We start from the raw sequence: 27,931 nt of genomic DNA on the forward strand, positions 1-27,931 counted from the left end.
ATATTAATACAAAATAAATTAATTATCATTAGTATTTTGATTCATCAAAGAAATTTAAATTTTATGTAGATGACAAATGTATTTACTAATTATATGTGAATAAAATACAAATAAAAAATAAACTAATTGATTTAAGATAAAATAAAATACTAAATTCTAATAATGAATTTAACTCAAAACCTTGATAAATATATGATGAAAATCTCAATTAGTATATGTTCTACAAATTTGGTGTTATATGTTTGTGGTTTCTAATAATATTTTTAGAAATTATATATTATGAAATGTTCGATAAAAGTGCCAATTTATTGCCAATTTTTTCGCCGAGTTTTTGCCGATTCTAAGTTTTCCAAAAATTTTGGGCCAGCCGAGATATTGCCGATACCGAGTTTTTAAACTATGATTTCACTCACAGGCGTGATTGGTTTGTTGAATTCACTCCCTATTCTGACTCTGTAATCTTTGGAGGTGGCGAAGAATACAATATTGTCGGCAAGGGCAATGTTCAGATTCAGTTCGGAGGAAGAAGACTCATGTTCCTCAATGTATATTATGTTCCTGGCATGAAACATAATCTTCTGTCTGTTAGTTAGATTATGAAGCACTCCCCTCAGTTGGATGTCATTTTCAGTGGAAATAAGTGTTTGATTATTGATCGTACTTCTCGCACTACGCTTGCTATCGGTCTTGAGGATCATGGTATTTATAGGCTTGTAGATTTAGGCGATTCCCTTGAGCGTGCCTTTGTCGCAAAATCATCTGCTCTCAGTAGCCTCTGGCATCAGCGATACGGTCACCTGAACATTCAATATCTAGCACAACTTGCTTGGGATAATTTAGTCCTGGTCTACCTGATATCCAGACCCAGAACCATCACATTTGCGGAGCTTGCCAAGCAGGGAAGCAACATAGGACACCATTTAAGGATGGTGAATCATGGTGGGCATCTAAAGTACTCGAGCTGATCCACGTTGATGTATGTGGTCCTATGAATACTCCTTTTGTTACTGGGAACAGCTATTTCTTACTCTTTGTGGATGATTATAGTCGCAAAATGTGGGTATATTTTCTTAAACAAAAATCATATGCTTTTCTTGTATTTCAGCAGTTTAAAGCCCTAGTAGAAAAAAAGTCTGGTTCCCCCATTCTTATTCTTAGGACCGATAATGGAGGGGAATTCTGTTCTTCTGCTTTCTCTACCTTCTGTACTACTCATGGCATTAGACGTCAATTCACCACACCTCACACCCCTCAGCAAAATGGTGTTGTGGAGCATCAAAACTGTACCATCACAGAAACGGCTAGAGCTATGCTAGAACATAGAAATGTTCCCAGAAAATATTGGGCAGAAGCAGTATCCACAGCTGTCTACCTTCTTAACCGGTTACCCACCCTTGCAGTTAACCATAAGACTCTTGAGGAAGCCTGGTCTGGTTGCAAACCTAGGATCAACCATTTGAAAGTTTTTGGTTGTCTAGAATATGTATGGATTCCTGATGCCAAACGCACTAAGTTGGATTCCAAAAGCCAGAAACTCATGTTTATAGGATACAGTCACACACATAAGGCCTAAAGACTGATTGATGTAAACACTGATTGTTTAATCTTCAGTCGTGATGTTGTGTTTGATGAGGAACTCAAACCGTTTCAGCTCTCTGCCTCCCCACCGCATTCCAAGATTCAGTCTTCAGCAATCTCTGACTTGGGTCCTTCTATTTTATATGATTCATCTGATGCTACTGATACACCACCTCAGCCACTTCCAAATAATATAGCTCCTACTCCTGTTCCTCATCTAGCTATTCCGATAGTATCTGATATTGGCTCCTCTACTCTTCGGCCAAAATGGTGGGCTCAAATGATTAGTGATCTTTGTCCTGATGAACTCATTGAGGGTAGAACCTCCAAAAATAAGAGCATTTAGCACAACATAGTTAATGTTGCGCTTATGGCCAACATCCACATTATCCCTGAGCCCCAAACATATGCAGAGGCGAAAGGAATTCCAAAATGGGAACAGGCAATGGATGCTGAGCTTCAGAGTCTTCAAAAGAATCACACTTGGGTTCTTTCAAATCTCCCTCCTGGGAAGAAACCCATTAGCTGTAAATGGGTCTATAACGTCAAGTACCATGCAGATGGTACCTTGGACAAATACAAAGCCAGACTTGTTGCTCGAGGATTCACCCAGCGCGAAGGCATTGACTATGTGGAGACCTTTGCCCCGATAGCCAAGATGAGCACTATTCGGATTCTTCTTCCCATTGCAACTCAGTATGGTTGGAAAGTTCATCAGATGGATGTCAAGAGTGCTTTTCTCAATGGTGAATTACAAGAAGAAGTCTACATGACGTAGCTCCCAGGTTTCAAGGTTGTCGGTTCAGAACCAAAAGTATGTGGACTCCAAAAGGCCATATATGGTCTTAAACAGGCCCCTCGGGCTTGGTACATAAAGATTGATCAGTACTTGGTTGCTCAGGGATTTTAGTGCAGCCCGTCAAACAGTAATCTGTATATTAAACACTTTGGTAATGATATTCTTTTTCTTGTTGTCTATGTGGATGATTTGATCATTACTGGGAGTTCAGAACGTTTGATTTCAAAAATCAAACAGGAGCTATGCAACACTTTTGATATGACCGATCTCGGATTGCTTCATTATTGTTTAGGTATTGATGTTTGGCAGACTAACAACAATATTTTTTTGTCTCAATCCAAGTATGCTAGAAATTTGCTTGACAGGTTTCGAATGTAGGATTGCAAACCTACCTCCACTCCTATGGAGACTGGTCTAAAATTGTTTGCACAATCTGATTCTCCTCCTGTAGATGAAACACTCTTCAAGCAGCTAGTAGGTAGTCTCATCTACCTTACTACTACAATACCTGATCTCAGTTTTGCAGTCAGCTACATCTCACGGTGCATGACAAACCCCAAGACTGATCATTGGATTGCAACGAAACATGTGTTACGCTATGTACATGGTACTTCAGATTATGGTCTTCTTTAGACAAGGAGTACTACTCCTCAGCTTAGTGGATTTACCGATTTTGATTGGGCCGGCTTAGTTGATGACAGGAAATCTACTTCTGGCTATGTGTTTAGTATCGGATCTGCAGCAGTTACCTAGACTAGTAAGAAGCAATAGGCATATGCACTCTCCTCTACAAAAGCATAATATAGATGAGCTGTCAAGGCAGCTTGTGAAGTAGTTTGGCTCCATTAGATGCTTGCTGATATGCATATTCCTCAAGCAGGTCCAACTTCTTTGTTTTTAGACAATCAGGGAGTACTCAAACTTGCCAAGAACCCAATGTTTCATGAATGAACCAAACACATAGAGCTTCATTGCCATTATATTCGACAATTAATAGATGGATTTATTTAGTTACTCTATGCCCCTACCTCAGAGTAACCAGCATATATTTTCACAAAACCCCTTGGTCCTGACAAGTTTGTTAAATTCAGGGGATCTATTGGTGTAGTAAATAGATTGAGCATTAAGGGGGGAGGGGTATTAGAATAATCTTTATGTTTCTTTTTAACGCTCTCTTGTATGTCTGTAAATATTAGAATGTTTCTAATATTTAGGTGAAGTCTAGAATAGAATGTTTCTATTCTGTTTGACTCTCCTTTTTGTATATATAGATCATTATGATCTCTGTTTAATCAATCAAGTATTTTGCCATTTATGTTTGTAACATCGTCACCATCAAGAAGGTTTTCAAAGCGTCAGAGACTCCACAATGTGCCAATCTACAAAGGAGAATCCACGACAATCCAAATGAGAAAAAGCTTGATCACATCAAGTTTTCAAATGACAACTAGAAAGTCATCAAAGAGAATGTAGTGATGTAGAATAAAAGAATTCTTGATCCCAAGATTATCACTAAGTAGAAGTCTTTTGCTAATAGTCTACATGATTAATTCATTCAGAATAAACTGCTTCAAAATTTTCTTCAAGTGTTTTATGCTTTTGTAGATGCAAAAGATGGATTGCATGTAATCCAATCACATGTAACTCAAATGCATGTAATTCAATGACATGTCTTTCAAACATGTAATCCAATAATTCTTCTTTCCTAGTTAGACTGGGTCAAAGTGGTTGAGTTGCTCTCACTTTTTCCTCCTTTTTCTCACTTCTTTTCCTATATAAGAAGTGCCCCCGTCATTGTAAAATCATCTTTTATTGTATGCAAGAAAGCTACGAGAATTGTGCAAGCATAACTTTGATTGTGTAGTGTTATTTTGATGAAAGGTGAATGGAAGCTTTGACAATAATTTGTGTTTGTCTTCTTTGATTCATGTTATTGTTGTATGGTTTAAATATTTGAGCATAAAGAGTTAAGAAACAATTGGAGCCAAAGCTTTGACTGGGAGTGATTGTGGTAATATATAGACTAGGAGCTTTGACTGTAGCTTATATTACCTTCTCAATTCACAAAAATAGTTAGAATTCCCTACTTCTTGTAGTCTTTGCACCCCAATAGTAGAGGTTATTCTTATAGAATAGATTAAAACATGACTTAGAGCCAAACGGGTACACTTTCAATCAACCTTTGAGTTGGTGTTGGTTTATTGGTATCACAGTTTTCAGCTATCAGATAGAAGTGTAGTTAGAGATTTAATCTTGCGCATTATTTGCTCCGCGGGTAAGTGGATTCTTTCCCTTACAAAATTTCTCAACTTCTTGCTTACCTTGAGTTGATCCAAGCAACGGTGAGAAGGATGAGCCTTCCCTTAAGGTAGGAGAGACTCTGTTTCATATACCAGTGGCTGGTCTACCTATTTTGCGATTGGATTTGAACAAACTAACGGTTGTAAAATATCCACTCCACAACAGTATATCAAAATGAATAAGTGACACCTGATTAAGGGGTAAGAACTATCCATGATTAGAAGGTAACACCAGCTAGTATGCAACTGTAAGAAATGTATAGGATTTGCAGAGAATATGTGAAGCAATGTGTAAAGAAATATACAGGCCCTATGAGATGGTAAAACTCTACCAATGATGTGTACTCAATATGAGCAATCCTTTCCTTCTCGGTTGCATGCCCGGTTACAAGCAAGAAGTGCGAAGGTGGTGAGGGGTTACAATACAAAAGCCCTCGACACGTGTATGTGGCAATATTATTAAAATGACCATTGAACATTATATTGTCCGATCAAATATTATAGCGATATGTCCGCTCAAGATAAAATAATGAAACTATGGCCAGGGAGTAAAAATAACTCAAACTAATGATTCGATATAACAATATCATGCTATATCCACCTATACTTTTGTATGTATGTATACGCATATATACATATGCGTGATAATTCAACAATGTATCAAAGGTATATGTCATATATTAAGTGGACGTATATTTACTTCTCATTCGGATTTATGCATACATACATATATGTGTATATACATATGCAAGCATATGTAGGTACTATGGTATTGTTATATTAAGACATCACAAGAAGCTTTGAGATCATCCAAATTATATGGTAACACATTTTAATTTAATGCTTAGTGATCTTTTCTTTAATAATACATATTTATTGACTAGGTCGCTCATGGTAATCCACAGTATACTCTTTCTTGCCTGGCTGTTTACCCCCTTAGCCTTGGTGGTTAGAACTCATACCTATCGAACCATAGGTGGATTTGTGTCTCTTACCCAATTCCTTTTCTGACAATGCTTCCCCCCCTTTGATGTGCTCCTGCAAATGAGAATTTTCCATGATAATAACATATTCCTCAATTTAAATCAAAGTTACAATAATAAGTTATCATTTTATAAAACATTATAAGAACAATCCAGTATTTCACTTGCCATGAATTTATAACGAGTAACCAACTTTTCAAGATAACAAATAATCATAATGATATCATAACAATTAACTAACATGTCATCTTCATATGAAATTATAACAAATAACCATATTTCAATTTCACATGATCAGATTGTTTAACTAATTTTACTAGTCAACTGACTTCACATGAAATCTCAACGGTCATAAGAACATTTTTAAATTAGGCAAAATTTGGGATGTAACAGCTTCCTTCCAAATGTGTTGTTTTTAACAAATATCACATAAGTTCACAAGGTCTTGTGTAATCTGGTCTTCCCTTTCTTCCTTGGCTTGCAGTTTTTCGTTTGTGGACTGTCCCATTACATCGCCATGATATCCATTTGTAAATTTTTTTGCGACAGCCTCAAATGTTGACTTCCTAATTCTACTTGAACAAGTATTGAGAAGTAAAGAGAATAACTTAATGGTAAAAAGTAGTCATATCCACAGCATTGTTCCAAGAAAGATATGCATTTCCATTCATTTGTAAGATTTGGAATAGATACATGTTCATACATGAGGTCCCTACAGTGTACAATGAAAATTATATAAAATAGCTCAAGCTTTTTAGAACTCCAACTACCAATGACTTTTAACTAACCATAGTTTATGGGGAACTAACCTCGTAATTTCTTAGCATACTATTTTGTTATTTATGTACTACAGAATTTTGCTCAGGTTTTGCCCATGTAAAAAGACAGGATTGAGCGTCAAAAGAGCCATATTTTGCAAACAGTATATTCAAGAGGATTGCAGGTAGATGAGTAGATATCAATTGAAGGAAAAAAATGCTCAGATTCAACGCATCAAGGAGACTGTCAGGATTTTCAGAATTCTTCAATCATCAATGCATGGAACAATTTTCAAGTGTCTTTTAATATGCTCTAATTTTAACTTAAAGTAACCCACATCACTTTTAACCCTTGTCAGTTTTGGATAGAAAAGTATATTAGGTTTTTCTATTTCCATCTAGATTGCTTTATAGGCCTTATGTAGGCACTAATTTTAGAACAATGATCTCTTGTCATGCAAGAGATTTGTATCATAAGTGTGTTTTTGTAATAATTTCTGTCCATGGATTAGTAGGAGATTGCTGGAGTTCAGCTTTAAAATTAGCAGATTGAATTTGTAAAAAACTCACATTGTAAGTAAACAGTTTATTTTTGTGCAATTGCTCTCAATACTTGTAAGTGCCACTTTTCCGATATATCTTTTTATTCATGTGACTGTTCACTGAGTCCAGTGCTTTTATGATAGGTTGTTTTGTGTTAAGTACAATCTGATGATCTTTGTAAGCTTTGCATTGAAATTTTTTTCTGAAGGAAATATGCAACTGTTATGAAATCTTTTTGTGCTTAAATTGTGGTAGTTTTAGTTTATATCTGGTGCAATTCTTTGTCAAATTGAATCTCCTTCTGCAGTAGATACTTATAAAGATATCAAATCTTTCATCCAGGGCTGAATTGCCTTAGCTTTAAATTTAATTTTGTTTGTATGGCATTGTCCAAACCCTTAGATATTAGGTTCCAAGGGAAGACTTGTCAAATAATATGAAGAGCAATTTACTGTATGGAATGTGTGAATTAATACCTTAGTAAAAGTTGTGAGGTAAGCAAATAGATTACAATCCTAGGTTGGACAGTTAGGTTAGAATCTTTGTCTTGTCTTGTCTTGGAGAGTTTGTTTCCTATCTAAAAGATTGTTCCCAGGCTTTCAAGTGCATGTAACAATTAAAAGCAGACTTTTTAAATAGGATATCATTATTGATACGTCTATTACTGCACTGAAATGTTTTCTTTTGCATTTTTTGCAGAATGATGACAAACTTGCAAGCTATGGTGTGAAGTTGAGTCTACAGTCACAGTGGCAAACCATTTATAAAAGCGCCGAGGGTTGCAATTTCACTTCTGCTATGCAAAGCCAATTTTTTTCTCTTTGTAAGCTTTGGGCCTTCTTTTAAAGTATAGTTTTTACTTATGTAATATGAACCATGGTTTTTTAGTGGAAAGTTATCCCTGAAGCTTTATGTTGTCATTTTGGAGGATTGAATGTGTTAGGGATTATTAAATTGTAGGTTGTGGATAAATTTAGACATAGTTCGCAAATTTGGACCTGCGTAGTACATGTCAAGCCCAAATTTTTTGACTCGGTGAAAATTTGGCATAAATTTGACAAACAATTGGCACTTTGGAGAGCATTATATTTAATATTTAGTAAAAACATATACCTTTTGCAAAACTCAATTACGCAATCTGTTAAATAAAAAATAAACATCTCAAAAGAGAAAATTCATGGTTTTATAACCTAAAAGAGATGTTTTACCAGCATTTTGGTCACATTGGCATTTTATTCAAGTTTTGCTTGTGTCTATAAACACATGAGCATTGCACTTGTAAAAACTTGCGGGAAAAAAATAGAGTATGCGGCAACTTGGAGAATATTGACAGAGTTTGCAAATTACATAATTTACACATTCAAGTCTATTGTTACTAATTGGTATTGTTACCAAGTTAAAATAATAGCTCACCTATCTTTCTTGAGTTGTTAGGTGATTTTTAGTAGACACATGTAGAATGGGAGTGGTGATGAAAAAATGGAATTGGTTGGAATTGCACTTAGTATTTAGTAGGACCAGAACAAATGCTGTAATTGTATAAATATTTGTTGTTTTCCAGGGATAGTTGCAAATGTAACGGAACTGCCATTATGATATATGTTTTTTAATTGTAGTAATCAAATATATTTATATGGAAAACATGTTATGAATAGACATGTCTCTTCAGGGACATGTCCATTCACAATAATAATCTTTATATATATATATATATATATATATATATATATAGTCTCTTTCTCTAATATATAAATAATAATGAAATATATGTATATATATTTATGTACATCTCATATATACACACACACACATATCTTCACTAGAATTGTAACATACCATTTTTACTAAGCTGAAAATAGAGAACACATTCTATGATTATAACCAAATATCATAATGGAATGACATAAAGTAATTGAAACATATTGCATCATATAGAAATGAAACTATTAATTGAATTTGTTATACAAGATATAATTGGAATTTAAGCAACAACTATTGTGAAAGACAACTAATTTTACTTCTATAACTAACTTCTATGATTTCATTTTGAAAGAAACAAAACAATTTAGCTATACTTGCAATTATACAATTCAAGTAACATAAAGTAAGTACAAGTGAAGGATTCAAAACTCATACATGAACTGAAATAACTGTTGACATGTTGTGCAAGCCTCGACATTTGGTGAAGAGGAGAAGCATTGACACAGGCTTAACCTTCCAACCGTGGACCTTATCATATCCCCACACAACCTCTTACGAGAAAGGTCCTCCCTACCACGGGTTAGGCTTGGGGCATCATAGTGCTGCCATTTGAGCATTTTGGTGTTATGTCGGCTAATCAGCAGACAGGGCTGACGAATTTCTACGTCACCTTCACTCTATCAGCTAGCACTCTTGACCTCTAGTGATCATTTGTGGCAAGCATGCCTCTAATCTACCGTAGCCAATGATTTAGATGGGCAAATAGACAACTCGATCACCACTGCTTGACTTGACAATTGAATATACTTTGGACAATCATAAGCTGACTTGGACCATATAGTTTTCCCTTTTTCGTTAGATATTCATGCTCTTTGGTTACTGATTTTCATTTTATTTCTTGCAAGGATACCTCTCGTCTTCACCCATTTGTACCTGACCCAGCTGGTCTCGGGTGCATCTTGGGAGCTATGCCAATATCTATGTATTCTTTATCAATTAGAACTTATAAACACAAATCTAATTCATATCTCAATTGGTATATGGATAATAGCACTGTATAAGTTAGATATATTATTTGTGAAATATAAAGAAATATTCTTATACCATCTTTTAGCATTAAGCATTGTACAAAGTAATTGATCAACAGACAAAATGGAGTCTCTTCAGGTTTGGCTTTGCGAGTCTATACTAGCACCCGACATGCAAGAATGATTTTATAAAAGGGAAGGCAGAACTGATGTTCTATTAGATTTCTTCATACTCTTGAGCCTTGGTATCGACTATAATAATTATTCAAACCATCGATACATTTAACATAATGTTTTGTCATTCCTTGTGGAATGTAATTCAAAGAATGCAACATAAGAGACCTACAAAAAAATAAGAAATTAGTCTGGTCGAATGATTTCATGATTTCAATTTTGGATTTGATGCTATGGTCTGGCAATACGACTCTAGCACGTGAATACTATCAAGCATGGTCGATGCTGCTCTCGAGGCATCTAAATGTCATTCTCCAATAACGCTGTTCTTAGGAAAAACGTGCAATGGATAAAGAGGAAGTTCAGTTTAGAGGAATCGCATGATAAAAGAAATGATTTTGAATGCTTCTCTCTTGTTGCGGGGAGAGTAAATAATGTCTCCTGCGGCTTCAGCTACAAGAAAGAATTCGATCAATGCTAATATCATTTAGAGGAAGCTTTCATAAGTTACAATTTTTATTTTATTTTTAAAAAGCCGACATGAAGGTGGCAGGGCTCATCGATATGAACCAAAATTAAGACATAAAGATTATTTTTTTTTATGATTTAAATATCAATTTTATTATATATATTGTTATCATGCTATTGTATTTTTTTTAACCTATAATTGTACATACATATACATATATCTATATGTCTACGTAATTATGAGAGTACGTATAATTCTATTATATCATTATATTCTCTCTAGGTATGCACACATATATGTAAGTGCAATTCATAAATATAACTAGAATATCATGGTGACATTATATATATATATATATATATATATATATATATATATATATATATATATATATATATATATATATATATATATATATATATATATATATATAATGTTGACCACTTCAAAATAAAAGAGAGGTAAAAGTTCTTCTCATGATATTAAATGTTTTATATTTCTCTTGTTATAAAAATTGACCAAGTGGCTCATGACTGTCCATGGTATACTCTATTGCCTAGCCATTAAATCATTCACCAAAGTTGTTAGAACACATAGTTGATGGTTTGACAATGGACTAATGCCCCGTTCCTTTAATCCCGTTTAGCAATGCTTTACTCCCTTCATTTTCTACTGCAACCAAAAATGCATATTCCACATTAATAACATGATCCTCCATTTAAATTGAAATATCAAGAAAGCACAATAATTGACAACTATCACGACGACTAACCACCACTAACATTTATCTTAAAATATAAGCATTCATTTTTAGTCGAAGTAACAATAATCAACTAACAAGTCATTTACACATGAATCAGTTCGGTTAAACATAACCTCAATTTTACAAGATCATGATATCCGAGAGTTTCTAACTAACCATTACAACGACTATAAAATTGTTTTAAAAGATCAAAAATTTGAGATGTAGCAAGAATTTATATGACAGAAGCCATGAAACATCAACACTCCCTCTTAGTTAGGGAGGACAAACACATGGTTAGGTATTATCTCAATGTAATATAAGAATATTTGTAATCAAAAGATATTCAACATTTTGATATCACATATGATATCATAAGTATTGGCCTCCAAAATATCAACATATGATATTCACCAAATATTTAAAATATTCACATGGTATGTTCACATGCATTCTTACTGATGCTTACCATATGGATAACCATGGTGTTTTTAAGGAACTTAATCTGTCATGCAAGTAATCATCTATAGTGATCTTCTTAGACATCATAAGATGTCCATCACAATAGAAGGCCATGGTCTGTTTAAGGAACTTAATCCACCCTGCAAGATATCATCTATCATGATCTGCTTAGACAACATAAGATGTCCATTATAGACGACCATGGTCTGTTTAAGGAACTTAATCCACCATGCAAGTTTACAATCTACTATGATTTGTTTCAGACATCATAAATGTCTATCATAATAGAAGGTTAAGTTATTAAAAGATCGTCGCCTTTCAATAACCTCTATATATACTAGTGATAATCACTTGGATGTCATGACTTCTTCATGATGTACATAGGGGTAGGCTCATCAAAATCAAGCAATCACACACATGGATTTTCAGACTCCCTCTGAATATCAATATTTAGAACTCATCCAAAGTTGCCTTTTCTTAAGTGTCAGACTCCCTTTGAATTTGATACCTATCTCCCCTTTCTAGCAAGAACATTCTTAGAGGAAAAGATCAAGGCAAATAGCTCTTATAGTAATAAAAATCACATATAATAACTGTTCCTAATAATAATACCATTATAATAAGAACATTAGAAATTTGATGCTATACTTAGTTCATGATGAACCAATTTTATTCCAATATTAGATGTAGCTATCATAATTTATTTTCATAAACATATTATATATCCATAGATATATTCCAGTCACATATGCCTACATATAAAAATATCTCAATATACATATTTTGTTAAAATATAAATGATTTATATGTCATTTCTTACCTTGGCTATTTAATATAATTATAATTGCGTGTTAACCATAAATAGAATGTATTATTATATAAGAAAACACATATTACTCAATGTGTGTTCATTACCATTTTAAAATAAGTGTAATACAATATATACATTACCTGACCTAAGTTTATGTATGATTGGGACCCGTTGTATGCTTAGTACTTTGTCAGTTTTTCTACCACGTAGCACGAAGTCCTCTCCCAAATTTGTGGGTATGTGTTAGACTAGAGTGGGTGAAACATGTATTGCCGATGGTATTTTCCAAATAGGAAAGCAAGATAATATGTTTTATTGTGACTTATGAAGGGTCAATAGCCATGTACCATTCTAGAGTAGTAGGGTTTTCTAAAAGTGTAGTCTATTCCTTTGTATGCTTCTTATCTTTTCATGGTACTTTACATAGGGTTCATGGCACACATTCATCATGCGATCTAGGCTGTGGTTTATGGAGTGTTTTGTTGCATGTTCTACATGACTTGGTTCTGCCGGTCACTGCGTATTTACTTATTTTAATTGATATATCCTTGCACTGTGGGTTTCCACATATGATGCCAAGTATTGACCTTATGTTAGATTGGGTGGGTCTCGATGAGTACCAAGACTATGGTTCGGTTTGTACGACCATGCTTACCTTGTCCACGCGACAACTTGTTCAATTTGGTAATCCTCTCAATGTCCTTTAATTGGTTAGTACTGGGCTTGACTTCTTCGCTGTCCTCCTTTTGTCGACCAATCTATAATATATTGTTGTTTGTGTTGATCTATCTTTATGTCGACGATATTGTAACCTTCATTTACGGCAATGAAACTACGAAGATTGTAATTTATGTGCTCGATGTACAAAATATGTTAGGGTCTATCGATTGTACACTTCTTTGATTTTTCTGTCATCCTTGCCAGTATATCATTTTGATATCTCCTTTCAAACTCTTGTCTTTATTTCTTTTGGTACATTTGTAGTTTGGCTCTAATACCATGTTGTTTTCCAAGGATAGTTGCAAATGTAACGACATTTGCATTCTGGTATGTATTTTTTAATTATAGCAATCAATTATATTTATATGGAGAACGGGTTATGAATAGACACGTCTCTTCAAATACATGTCCATTGATAATAATAATCTTTATAATTATATATACACAAATTATATGTATATATAATCTCTTTCTCTAATATATAAATAATAATGAAATATATGTGTATATATATATATTTATGTACATCTCACATATGTTTAAAACTTTAATATATATACATATCTTCACTAGAATTTATCCGACAGAAGCCACAAAACGTTAACAATATTGTACTATATTTGAAACGTAAGGCCCCTCGTGATTAACAACAACTCACATTTACCATTGAGCTTTTCCATGGTCAAGGCTTGGCACAAAAAGAGCCTTCTAGACCACTGTAGGATCTTGCAGAATCTTAGCATACATGTAATTTCGATCAAGAGAGGATAAGATATCTCGATAATATGTTCTATTGTTTGTGTGTCATAAAACGCACATCAATAGAAACTACACATCCCATTTACCGTTGAGCTTATCCATTGTCAAGACCAAACAAGAAAGGAACTTTGGAGACATCTATATGATCTTCCACAATCTTAGCATGCATGGGATTTTGATCAAGAGAGGTTAAGTTATCTCAAAATTTCATTTTATTGTTGGTGGGTCATAAAATTCACATTAGTAGTTCCGAACACTTACATCATGAATGTTTCTCAATGGATGTGATCACGATCAAATGCTATAGCTTCAACTCTTTCCTTCTCATGACTTTGGGTAATTGATAGGAATTTTGGACTTCTTCAACTAATCCTTACCCATTTGTTTCTAATTTTTTGCAAGGTGATCATTCTATACGTTTGTCACAAAAGTCATCCTAGTTTCTCGTATATGTCTCCCCATGCAACAACAATTTGGAGGCTTGATAAAAGATTCCAGCCTAATAAATTACCCTACACCGTCTTTGGTTATAGTGTAGACTTTTCACTTTTTAGGATCATAATGCTTGGAACAAATAACAACCAACTCATGGATTTTACTAAAATTAAGACATGCTACAATTTAAATTAGGACACTAGTTTCAATTTGAGAAATCCTTTTTCTAGTTTCGATACTTTTGAGCTGAAATCAACTCTTCTTAATCCATACGACCTCGCAAAACATCTTTTGGTAAGATTCAACCTAGAAATAAATGATATACAACAATAAATAAAACATGATAGAAACAATATACACCAGAGGTTAGCTTGGGAAAACCCTTCCACAATGAAGGGAAAAACACAACCACCCAACAAAAGATCACTTTATTGATAATAAAATGTTCAAGTGTATAATGTTCTTTGCTTGATGCAATATTTATAATAAATAGAGAGCCTCTTCACATTACAATTGAAGGTCTGTTGAATTTCCTAAAACACGGCTCTTCATTTTCAAATACACAACTCTTCATATTCTCACGCCTCAATGCATGTCATATGACACATGTCTTTATATTTAATGTTACAATTATTATCATAAATATTCTCTTCAGTTGAAGGTGACCATAATGATATTAACGCCCATATTTCTAGAGTAAAGATCTCTATCATAGCTACAATCTTCAACTCTCTCTCATAGTAAGAGAGATCTTTAGCTAAACAGTCACTCAAGGCTGCAACCAAAAAATGTCAATGATAAATTCTAATCACCTAAATTCTCATAAACAAACATAATTCATGGAATCACTTAGCATGAAAAACCTGAAAGTATCATAACTAGCTTTCATCATGGACTCTCTCGATGTGATGTTGTCATGGACTTTCTCAATATGACATCCAACTCCCATCACGGAATCACTCAACATGAAAATTCAGTAAGGTATACGACCAACATTTTATCATGGATTCTTTCAATGTGATACAGTCATGGATTTTCTCAACATGACTTCCAACTTCTATGAGGAGTCTCTCAATGTAATGACATCGCGGACTCTCTCTACATGATGCTCACCATGAACCTCTCATAAGTAAAAGACTTATCAGGCTGACCTTATAACTATTATTAATTTCCATGGATAAGAACACATAATCAATAAGAAAAATCACAACTGAGACTTGTTTCTAACAAGAGTCTCAAATTTTACAATATCAAAAACATGAACAATATATAAGAATGGTGGGGATTCTGTAATGGCTCCCTCTCAATCAAGAACTACTTTGATCAATGCAATAAGATCATGGTAGCATCCTCCCTTTGAAGCTGAATATCTCCCTTTCAAAATGTATCATCAAGGCTACATCCTCATCTCATGCATCCTAAAACCAAGAGAGGTATTAATAAAATATTAATCACAATAGAAATCAATTTTAAGACATACACTATGCCTAGTCATGTAATAAGATCAATATTCAAAAAGATAATACTTATCTCTAATCTCAGCAGACACACAAATATTAATTAATACATAATGTTAACTTATATTATAGAACTTGCTATAGAAAAATGTAACCATATCAATCAAATCTCTATGATCTATGAAACCATGTGGGATAACCAATTTAGCAACCACAAACTCTAGCATAAAAACAGGTCAGAGCATAAATAAGAAAACTAGTGAAACTTTCTTTTTGAAAGAACCATACTCCTTAAAATACAGATATTCCTCTTTTAAATAAAATATGGTGAAACTCAGATCCAATATAATAGGATATAAATCTCTCACCGTAAAGTAAACTCTCCCATATATCAAAAAAAATTGTCTCAGAAAGAAATATTCATTGTCGATGCCATGGTTTATCAGACTTTTGAATTGGGTGCTCAAAGCGTCTAAAATGACACATGTCTGTTTAAGTCGTATCTCAAGCCTTTGTAATTCTTTTTCAGGTTCAACTTTGTTCGGATTTTGTGCGATTTTACAAGAAACGACAACTCGGTTACATATTCATAATGGCAAAGATGTTCAATGCATTTATCATAAGGATACAAACTGATTCGACCATAATATCAAACCTTCCGATAATAAAGAATCTGCCCGCCAAGTCAAACATGGCCCTCCTCATAATTTGACATGATGATCGTCACTCATGACCAACAATATCCTATATTTGAGCCTTATGATTGATTACAAGTATCCTCTTTTGAACTCTACTTCCAATGGTGGTCTTCAAATCCAAATTGAATTTGATTCTCACAAATTTGGAAAGTAGCCGAGACTTTCTTACTCCCGAATCCTAATAATTTATTTTCCGATTAAATTTGCTGAAAGAACTTATATTTGCTGTGTTTTACATTCTCCTCTCTTATTCATGGGTGCAATCTAATAGAGGATCTCCCAACAGAACCATTTGACTTGAATGACAATAATGCCATTGAAGGAGGAGCTATAAAGTATTACAATCGATGCATGCCAGCGGCCGAGGGCTCCAATCACCGGGTCAACCTTCAGGTTGTAGAAAACATTGAGTGGAACATCAAAAGACAAACAATGCACAAGTAATGTTGGAGAAAACTGTCATGTCCCCTTTCTAGTGACATAACTTCTACCAGGGATTTGCCGAAAACATTGAGTGGAACATCAAAAGACAAACAATGCACAAGTAATGTTGGAGAAAACTGTCATGTCCCCTTTCTAGCGACATAACTTCTACTAGGGATTTGCCTATCATTGACTCTTGTAGGCAAATAATTTTGGAAGAGAGAGTCATCCTGTTGACAGATGATTACATTCTTGCTCTCAGAAAGTTATTATGCAGTAAGTGGGGCCTACTTGTTTTAATGTCGAATTGAGATTGTACTTTAACTTTATAAAGTTATTTATTTAATTTTATAAAGTTAATTAATAATAAAAAATACATTATAATAAGTTATTATAATAAGTTGTTCTAGAAGCTTCCAGCAACTTCTCAAAAAGTGAATAAATAGAGGACAAGAGGCACCCATTTGGACAAGCGGTTTTGAGGATTCTACTTCTTCTTCAGTTGGAGCAATTTGTAGTCATTCGGTCTGCAAATTCTCAATTTATCTTTGGGAACGAAAACTCCCATTGATAAGCAATTTTGAGGGTGTGGAATATCACCTGAGTTATTGCACATTGGAGGTGACGCTGCAGTCATTTCATTGGGGCAGAAATCTGGGCCTAAGGCCAACCTCAAGAATCACTACATTGGAGGCAATTAGCAGTAAAGAATTGCCCGAGTAAGAAAAAAACCAGAACTTATAGAGGAAATCTCCCATAACATTCGGAACTGTCAAGGCACCCTTAGACGTATTTTAGCTGGAGCACTTATGGGTATCGATTTACCTTGAGTATGGAGATGCATTATTCCTGGATATCGGGCCGAGAGCATTAAGGAGAATCAGAGTTTGGGGAAGCAGCCGAGATTATACGAATTTCGTGGGACCGCTCATGAACTTCCGATGCTGAAATCGTCATTAGAAGACGTGAAGAATATTTTAAACCTGCTCCAAAATTATATGTGACCCAGGGCACGATTCTTCTAATGTCAGGTGGATTTAGTCACAACCGTTCGGGCTCCAATTGAAGGTTGCGAATCATATTAAAATTCGCACACAAAATCCAGCAGCAGCGATAAACAGGGACGAGGGCAGACTGGGAGATATAACTCGGGTTTATCGGTTCTGAGCATTAACATAGAAGACCGTCGGATTAATTGAAACGATTCAGTATAAACCCATACGACAGTCCAGGATAAAATTAGCAGTATCGATATTTTATGAAGGGCAGATCGGGACAGACTCGAATTCACCAGTAAATCTCGACAGTGAGATTGCAGCCAGGGAGGGAGAAGTGCCATACCAAGGATTCATGCTTAAGCGAGGAAATCCCCAAGTTTTTTAATGTTACTTTATTATTAGCAAAGTTCAGAATTGAATATATCTAGTCACTGTTATGCATTTACCTCCAAGGATTTGTTACTACCATCGAAGTTTGTAATAGATCAGTCCCTCAATGCAAAATACAATAAGATTTTTCTGAACTTGTTAGTGCCACTGTTATTCATTACATTTGTTATAACCATTTTATTTGGTGGATGGTTTGAAAACATTACATCTGTGCTCATCTAACGGTTACACACCAAGTATTTGACGAATTGCCGCAGTTCAGTTTTGGTGTAATTCAGTAGCTTTTTAAGACAGGGTCATCTCAAAAACCGAGAGAGGATGCCACCTAGGTGCAAATTCATTTCTTACATACTGCAATGATATCTGAAACAATAAAAGGACATGCTAATTTTTATAGTTTCTAATTAACTTAAATATCTAGCTGTTGGATTCCACATGTTAATGGCCACTAATCCTTGTCATCTCCTCATTGGAAGATTCAAACCAACCATCTTCTCCCTTTGTGGCATATTTTAATGCTGACTTAAGTGGAGATGAGTCAGAGGAAGAAGAAAAGGGTCTGTCATTAAAACTAGTGCTACTTGCAGGATTTTACAGAGTAGTATCCTGATTGAAATTGACGATAAATGAAAAAGGAATCTCCATGGACGGGCATAAAAACGGCTTTCTAAAAATTCCTTAACTGCCAATTGACCACCATAAAGAAGAGTAACCATAGATTCAAGGAAGTTGGCATATTGGCATTTAAAGGACGTGAAAAATGTCCAGTGTAAAAATACAAAAGAAACAAAAGACATTGTTCTTTAAGAAACATTAGAAGAATGGTTTGATAGCAAAATAGAACATGAAATGTTTTCCATGCAGACCTTGATGCAAACAGATAGATCACTATAGCTAGCTTCTGATAGAGGATCTCAAATATGCAAGTAGCAGGCATGAAGCCCCTAGCAACACATGATGTGCGATTTCCGAATTTCACAACCTGCGCTTGAATCAAGTAACAACCATGTACACACATCTACATACCTTCAAGATTTTATTAATCTCTATTTTATCTGAAGACGTCAATCAGGCAGGGTCTGCAGATATCACCGGATAGATCAAGCCGACACAAGAGTGTGATTCCTTATGGTAAAACTGAATAAGTGACAATTAATATTTTCGAGCAGAGCCTCCACCCAATTATCCATTGAACAACGTTCATCCATTGATATCAGCATATCAAATCAGTCCCATAATACATAAAACAAATTTACTGATAAGTACCAATGCATGATAAAGATCACACATGTATATACAAAAGAAGAAATCAGAAAGCTCCTTCATATTTTCCGAAGAAGAGACACGAATAATTCTCTCACAGCTACCATAATAATCATATTTTGTCTTGAACAGTTTCCTTATTGATGTTATCAAACTAGACTCTGATGCCATGTTAAGATTCAGCCCAAAAATAAATGGTAAACAACAATAATGAAAACATAATAGAAACAATATACACCAGAAGTTACCCAGGGAAAACCCTTCCAAAATGAAGGGAAAAACCCCGCCACTCAACAAAATATCACTTTGTTGATAATAAAATGTTCAAGTGTACAATGTTCTTCGCTTGATGCAATATTTATAACAAATAGAGAGACTCTTCACATTACAACCACAGTTCTCTTGAATTTCCCAAAACATGACTCTTCATTTTCAAATACACAACTCTTCATATTTTTGTGCCTCAACGCATCTTGTATGACACATGTCTTTATATTTAATATTACAATTATTATCATTAATGTCCACTCCAGCTGAAGGTGACCATAACGATAATAACGTCCATATTTCTAGAGATAAAGATCTCTATCCCAGCCACAATCTTCAACATTTTGAGCATGGTATAATCATATGCCTATGATAAATGTGATTCCACAATGTGAAAATAGTATATTGTAGTAAATGTCACTGATTTGATTTGGATCTTTCAGTGCAACACAGAAAGGAAAAAGATGTATGGTAGGATTCCTTGTCAAATTTGAAGGGAAGCGCACCAAGAAATAATAAGTAGCCTACTAGGAACAATACTTGCAATTTACGATCTTTATAATGTTTTTGTAGGGATTTCACATTCAAATTGGATAAACCATAAATGTGTCTATTTGGGTTTGCCTATTGTAAAAAGCTAAAATTCTCTTTCAATGCAAGGGAAAGGATTTAGTGCTTATTGATTCAAGATTGCAGATATTGGGCCTTTTGGCATGTTAGTGTCATTTTGGGACCGTCACCTTGTTTTGACAATCTAGTTGCTGATTGTTTTGATCTGGTACCCTCGCCGCTTTTGACAACTTTCAGATTCAATGCTTGGCTACTTATGCAATTCGGAGAGTTTGACAACTGGCTGCTCTTTTGACATAATGAATTTTTGTGAGCCTATACATATGGCTCGCTAAAGGTTTGCCAAAATTTCACCATGCTAACATTACTCTTGCACACCCTGATTCTTGTGCTGTTTTATTTGTTAGAAATCATTCATGTAAATTCTTTGGCGATGATGAGCACATGTTGTGTTAATTTCACGATGAATGAGGAAATGACTATTGTGTTCAACACAAAATAAACCAAATCTACCTGCACCGGGTGGGAGGGAACTAAACTATAGGTTGGTGTGCGAATTGAACTAAATATAGAACTTCTTGAATGGGCAGAACATACTTGTGATAACTTGGATATTGGTTACACTAAGCTTGGAACTTACTTCATGAAGTTATTTTAAAGTTATTCTTGTTCTTGAAGTGTTAGATAACATAACCTTTGTTAGTTGACATACATAATAAGCCTCTTGTGGGATGAAATGTTTATTACAACACTGGATGTCAATTTATGGCAGAGTCACCTGTAGGAACTGGCAGCTTAGCATATTGATATTTGAGCAAATTACCAGTCCTATGAAAACATTTTTCTGTGGGGTTCTTGTTCCCTCCTAATATGTGCTAGGTTTGTGTAATGTCCCCTTTCTTCAATATTCAGAAAGATAGGACTACTACTTGTAATTCTTTACTTTGTAAAATAAATAAGATTTTAAGCAAGTAATGGAAGATACGTCTGAAATCTGATTTATTTATAAATTCATATAAGAAATAATGTTCAATTATGATGCTTACTGCAATGCAGATTTATGGTGACAGTGTCAATATGATTATTACATTATCTGCTATATACAACTCTGGCAAATATAAGTTAATTGGTCTTGCAGACAATCAATGTCTTACATGTCAATGTTGTTGTTTCTGATGAAAAAATGGTTATTTGCAAAGTCTGATGTACCTTCTACAACGATCTGGCTGCTGTCTCTGATTTGTAATTACATGCTTGCAGCAAAGGGCTGGCTGTGCCTGATGTAGCAATAAATATATGAACAAAGAGATGCTTTTTTTAGGCCTGGTGTGTCAATGGAGACACTTTCTCTGAATATAACTTTATACTCTTGCATTAAGGATGCTGAAAGACAATATGCTCTAAACAGATCTGTCCATAAAGGATAAGAAAACAATATATGAACTAATCCATTGATAATCTGGAAGTGCATTTGAATGCCTTCATATATCTTTGCAAGATACGGGATTGGGATGTATCTGTCATAACAATTTCCATTCGGTTAAGGCCTTGTTAATGATGTCTCTTTGCTGGTAACTTAATCACCATCATGCATGCTTACTATCTATTGATTTTTTTAATATACAAACCATAGTTAATTGACTTAATATTCCTTACTTCCATTCACCCGTGTTTAGGAATGCATTGGCCACAGATCTGAATACTTTCTACAGCATTTATATTATATTTAGCTTTCCTATATCGATTTAGGCTTAGTCACCTAGTATTGTGTCTTGGAAATAAGGTATCTTTCAAGTCAGCCGTGACTTTTAACGTCAATAGCATACAAGTTTTCCATTGTTGTTACTGCCATTGTTTTTCGCTGTTAGGTCAGTCTGACCATTTTAACGATGTGTCTTAATTAGTCAAGGTATTAGATTCTCTTAGCGGCCACCTCCATACATAATCAGTGTTTCTGGTATGATATTTGTTAATGATGGCATATGATGACTTCCTTTGCATTGCTGGAGATAGGCGACCATTTTATTTAGTCTATAATGTTCAAGATGCTGTTTATAAGGATATCTGTTAGCAAGTTATATATTATCTGTTGATGTGTCATGTGATTGTGTTTTTGGCTGATTCCCGTATAATGACTAGCCACCATAACACTTAAGTAATATTAGTAACATGGCTGGGTATCGCTGGTATTTCATTGAGATTGATTCTTATTGAATGGGAACATTACAGTTCATTTTCCCCTTTTTGTAGTCTTTCTAAGGTTCTCTGCCAAGGACTTTCTATTGTAAAGTGCTGTACTTTTGAATCCCATGAACCTACTTTTGGTCATTATGGATTTCAATATGATTTGTTTTTCCCTCGTAGGTATAATTTGTAAATTGATTTTCTAGAGAAGAATTGGTTTTATGTTCTGAAAGTTTATGTTTCTCTTGCAGGTAACAGTTATCAAGATATACTGCATTCAAATAAAAATGCATTTGTGACTGAAAGCCAAGATGATGATTTGAATGTGACAGATGCTTGTCTTCTGCATCTTGTATGTGTTGAAACTTTGTGACTGTATTATATTTGATTTTTTTTGCTATTTTGATCAGAGTTTTGTGTCCTTAAGTTCCTATCAATTATGATTTGGGCTCTCTCATATGATCTATATTTCATTTATCAGTTCACTGATGCTATTGTTATTTATGTGATTTATAGTTTGCATGCTGAAGTGGGTTTAATATTGTAGCTTAATCATGTATATAAAACGAGGGACGTTGTTACCAAAAATAATGCAAGATTGAGTCAGCAGTCAGATAATGAAAATAAATCGATAAATGCTGCTGAGCCTCCTCGAGATCAAGGATTTACTCGTCCAAAGGTGATGTTGCTTCCTGCTTTGTTGTAAGCTGTTTGGTTTGTTTTTTTTGAAAGCAAGAAAAGGAAGGCAAATATATTTCAGACTAACATTGTTTATTACAGGTTCTAATTCTTGTGCCACTTCGAAGCATTGCACTTAAGACTGTAAAGAGGATAATTGAGATGATACCAAACTCATGCAGAGTATGAATTCTTTGGTTCCTACCAACTGATGTTTTGCTTTTACTTTAGTGTAGATTTATTCTTTATAAATTTTTGTTCACTGTAAATCAAAACCCATTGACAGATAAGTAATATGTAGTAAAGTGAAGTATCTTAGAACTGTATTCATTTTAACTATGAGAAATACAAGTTGGGCCAGAAAATTATCTATAGTAGAAGATACTTTCCACAGTTGCGATCATAAAATTATCTAATGTTTAACACTGATAAGTATTTAATCACTCCACTTAAATTGTAGTGTGGAGAGACTTGTAATTGCACAATAATACGACATGGGCTATGGTCAATATCTTTCCTAGGACTAAGTATTTAATGAGAGGGACAGCTAGAATTGTTTCTATTGATGTATATAATATTAAATATGATTGACTTCCAATTAAAAGAGATTTTTTTTTTTTGATGAGCCCTTCTACTAGGTCAACTTAGAATGATCATAGAAGGAATATGAGATTTTCTAGAAACTAAAACTTGGTATAATTTAATTAACTTGTAAGTCATATTTTGAATTGTATTAGTAATTCTAGATAACATCCATATTCCCCATATATTGGATCCTGTGATGGACGGTAGATTTACAGCTGCTCGGGTTTGGACATGCTCTATGTGAGGTTCTCTTTCCCCAACATGAATGATTTACTCCTCCCCTTGTGCATACTCCCTATCCACTAGGTAACTAATACAATGGTTCTTATAGACTCATCCATCATTACTAATAGTATTAGTCATTAAATTAGACTTCTTGAGAAAGAATCAAATTATAATCTCATTTAAAGATAATCATATTATAAATTTATGTCTTGACTCATTTTTTACACTTATAATTATATTTCATAAAAGAATTATAAATTACTACAATATTTGAAATTAGTCCTTTCCTCTTGAGAGAGTATTGGTTTGGTAATATCCCTTCCCTTTAGAACATATATCATCTAACATGTTTGAAACTATCATTACGTCCATTATAAATTCATAATACATATTGCTACTTATAAATGAAATAACAAATGATAATGAGGCATACATTATACGATATTCTTAAACATACCCTTGTAGACTTTGGTGATGTCACAAATCACAAAATATATTCACATGGTTGTGTACTTTGTTGGTGGCATGTGGGTTAGGGAATATTTCATACGAGCGCCTTTCCCTATGCTTTAGGGTATAATATCCTTCATTGTTATTGGGTGGCATATATGTGTGCTTGACCTACTAGATCATGGTTTTAGGACATCACTTCCAGATTATGGTTTTAAGAATATGAAAACAAATGTTTGCTTAAACTGTCGTTAGCCAATAACCTTTACCTCGAGTGATTCCTCTCACTAGATATATCTTTCCGCTTTTGTATTAAGCTATGTTCCTCGAGTTTCTAGGACCGGTTTCCGAGACGACAATTTTTTTGGCAATTTTGAAAACAGGGGGGATAGGGAAAAGTTAAAATCTACATTGAAATTTGCAAATATACATGTCATTCATATGAAACTAAGCACAAAGCATGTCATTTAAACATTATAGAACCTTAACATACAACATTTGAATGATATCTAGGAAATAAAATCGTACTCAATTGTCAATATGCATATCAATATGTAAACAAAAATATTTAAATATAAGTTTAGCAGTGAACAATAGCATAAAAATCTGTCTAAATACGCCCAAAGGCTAAAGGGCTGCCATAACGTATCAACGTATCATCATCATGTTCAAGTTCAACATAGAAAACAAAACATAGAAAAATGAAGCAAATTGCTGCTCTTATTCTGCCTTTGCCACCATGGCATCAAAATCAGAGTCCTCCTAACTATCATCCTCTATAGGCAGCTTAGTCTCATCTAATGGAACCCCAACCAATCTTGGTGCTATGTCATCCTCATATATATGGTGTTCATCCTTAGGCTCAACATTGCACTGCAAAGTTGGTGTCTGCCTATACTCCGGAGTTTGACGATCCACAAGTCGAAGAGCATGATGCACTGTTACTAGCTTCTTCGCTCTTTTAGAGGTAAGTTTGTTACTCTTGATGGAGTGGATTAATTAATATGTGGACCAATGCCTCTCTATAGTCGAGGAACTAGCAACTTGTGCAAGGAAGTGAGTGACAAGTATTTTTAATTCGGATGTATCTCTTCCATGCTAATTCCACCATTCAATAGGATCTTTCTATGCCAAAACACCTCTATCCAACCTTGCTTGTGGGTTACCCAAGTTTGGGCCACGAAAGTTGTTAAAGTCAAGGAACTGTGAACGAAGAGTAGAGGCCACTTGAGCTGAATACTGTTGTGAGGTTTTCACACCATCGCCCCAAATCTTGGGGACACCTTTTGGCTAGTGGGAGAGACTTAGCTTATTTTCTTTTAACTTGATTTTCCAGAGCCACCAGTTCTATCCTTAGGCCGAACAAATTTCAAGGTTAATTCTAGCTTGACAGGATAAATTTGTAAATTTTGTACTTAGACGTTTTCTTTTGAAAATTTGGATATAATTGTGTAAATTTGGATAATTTTCAAAAAATGAAAATTTTGTTAAATCTGGTCTTTTGGAAAATCTTCAATTTTTGGTGAAGAGAGATTAATTTTATGATGATGAAATCAAATTGCAAAATCAATTTTTAGGCTCTAAGAGAAATGATTTATGTGTTAAAATGCTAAAAATTGCTTAGCTAAATCGATTAGAATTAAAATTGCAAAATTTGGCTTTAAATGGATTAAAATTGCCTTCAAAACTTTTTGCCTTTAATGAAATTGGTAATTTAATATTGAAAAATGGCTTTTGGTTAGCCAAAATCCGGTTTTAATAATGTATTAATTACTAAATCCTCATTAAATAGAAGTATTTAACACCTCTAAGGCATTATTTACTTTCTTTTGCAATTTTGGTCCAATTGGCAATTTAAAAAGTTAATTTTCATCATGGCAAAATTAATTTTGATTAAGTATTTAATTGTTGGGCCAGATTTGGAATTAATAATTTGTTTTTCTTTCCTCCTAGGTCCAAGTCGGCCAACTTGGGAAGGCTTGTGGAGTTGGATATAAGAGGAAACTCCTTCCTCTTCTTTTCTCACTTCTCATCTTCTCTTCCTTCCTTTTGGGTGATTTTTATTTGAGGGCAGATTTCTCCATTTTTTGGGCTAATTTCTTCTTGGAGCACCTCCATTGTTGGGCGATTTTCTTTGGGCAACTCTAATTAGGGTTTTGAGGATCCAATCTGGATCGTTGATTTTGTTTTGATCTCCACTATCCGTTGTATTTTTGGCCCCTATATAAGGCCATTTGCTCTCATTTGTAAAGTGTTGGAGAAATTGTTGCTAAGATAATTCCAAAATTCGCTATTTCTTTCTCATTGTTGTGACTTGCATGGTGATTAAGAGCCTTTGGCGTTATTGCATGTTTTTTACTTCCAAATAGTTAGAGTTAAATTTCTTTCCAAGTTATTAAAGTTGGTTGTATTTCAAGTTTTTTAGGCAAGAGTAAAGTAGATGGATATCTGTATGGTAGCATTAGTAGATGTTTGATAGGGATCAATACTAGACCACTAGCATCCTAGTGGTTGGTTGGGAAGCCTTGTGTTGTAAACTAGTTCATTTTCCTTTGAATCATTGCATCTGTTGAGGTGGGGCTGCTGGTTATCCTTCGTTAGATTCAATCCCCGTCCATTTGCCAACCTTCCATTCATAAGAGTAGGAGTAGAATAGTGAGTAGCTGGGTAGTCGAAGTTTAGAGAAGGAAGTTAGAGAAGTAAGCCCAATATTAGAACACACCCATTCACCCTCCACCACCATTGCTTTCCCATCAACATCATCATTGGCAGACACATCCTCCATCATCACCACCATGAACATTATCTGCCACCCGTGTATTTCACAAACTGAATCACCATCATCTCCATCATCCCACCAAAGGTCCAAATTATCTTTGAATGAACAACGTAAGGCCGCCTACATGATTACCAACAAATCACATCGATAAACTGAGCGAGTATCCACAGGTGTAAGGAACATTGGAGTTATTTTCATGTCTCATGAGCAATAACTTTTCAAGAGAGGAATTGTATGTTTGATACTTTGTATCGGATATTCAATTACTAATATGTTATGTAAGTGATACAAAACTCGCATCAACAAATGCATCATATCAATGGTTCTTGTGAAGCCATCCAATACTTTGGGATCATCACATGGGAGGCCCCTTCCACCTAACTGTGCATACCATTTGGGATTTAGAGCAAAGGCTGCCATATGAAGCAGGGTATTTTTCATGTTCCACCTCCACGTCACAATAGGCCTAGTATGCTCCTCATAAAACCGCAATGTATGATCCTTTGATGCAACAGTTCTCTTCATCTTCCCCAACATGTTGTCAATAGTCTCATATTTCTCTCCCAAACTAGGAGTGTCAGTATCAACATATCTAATGACATCTACAATGGGTGCTATGACAGAACAAATATATCTGCAAGATGCAAACAAAAATTAAAATCAAAATTAGAAATTTAAATTTTTAGATTGGTAGTGTTAGCA

General features: G+C 34.5%; 1 protein-coding gene across 2 annotated transcripts in view; it reads left to right on the plus strand.

The window, feature by feature from the left end:
* Positions 1-27,931, plus strand: part of NOF1 (U3 small nucleolar RNA-associated protein) — a 341,291-nt gene that overhangs the window by 123,002 nt on the left and 190,358 nt on the right. For both annotated transcript variants that reach the window (XM_089833039.1, XM_089833040.1), the window contains exons 7-10: positions 7,661-7,784; positions 22,764-22,864; positions 23,060-23,191; positions 23,293-23,373. In XM_089833039.1, the coding sequence (XP_089689165.1) occupies positions 7,661-7,784; positions 22,764-22,864; positions 23,060-23,191; positions 23,293-23,373 (438 nt within the window). The remainder of the gene's footprint in view (positions 1-7,660; positions 7,785-22,763; positions 22,865-23,059; positions 23,192-23,292; positions 23,374-27,931) is intronic.

The sequence above is a fragment of the Cupressus sempervirens genome, chromosome 5 (genome assembly GCF_028749045.1).
Source record: "Cupressus sempervirens isolate cs-2001-9-10 chromosome 5, ASM2874904v1, whole genome shotgun sequence".
NCBI classification, from domain to species: Eukaryota; Viridiplantae; Streptophyta; class Pinopsida; order Cupressales; family Cupressaceae; genus Cupressus; species Cupressus sempervirens.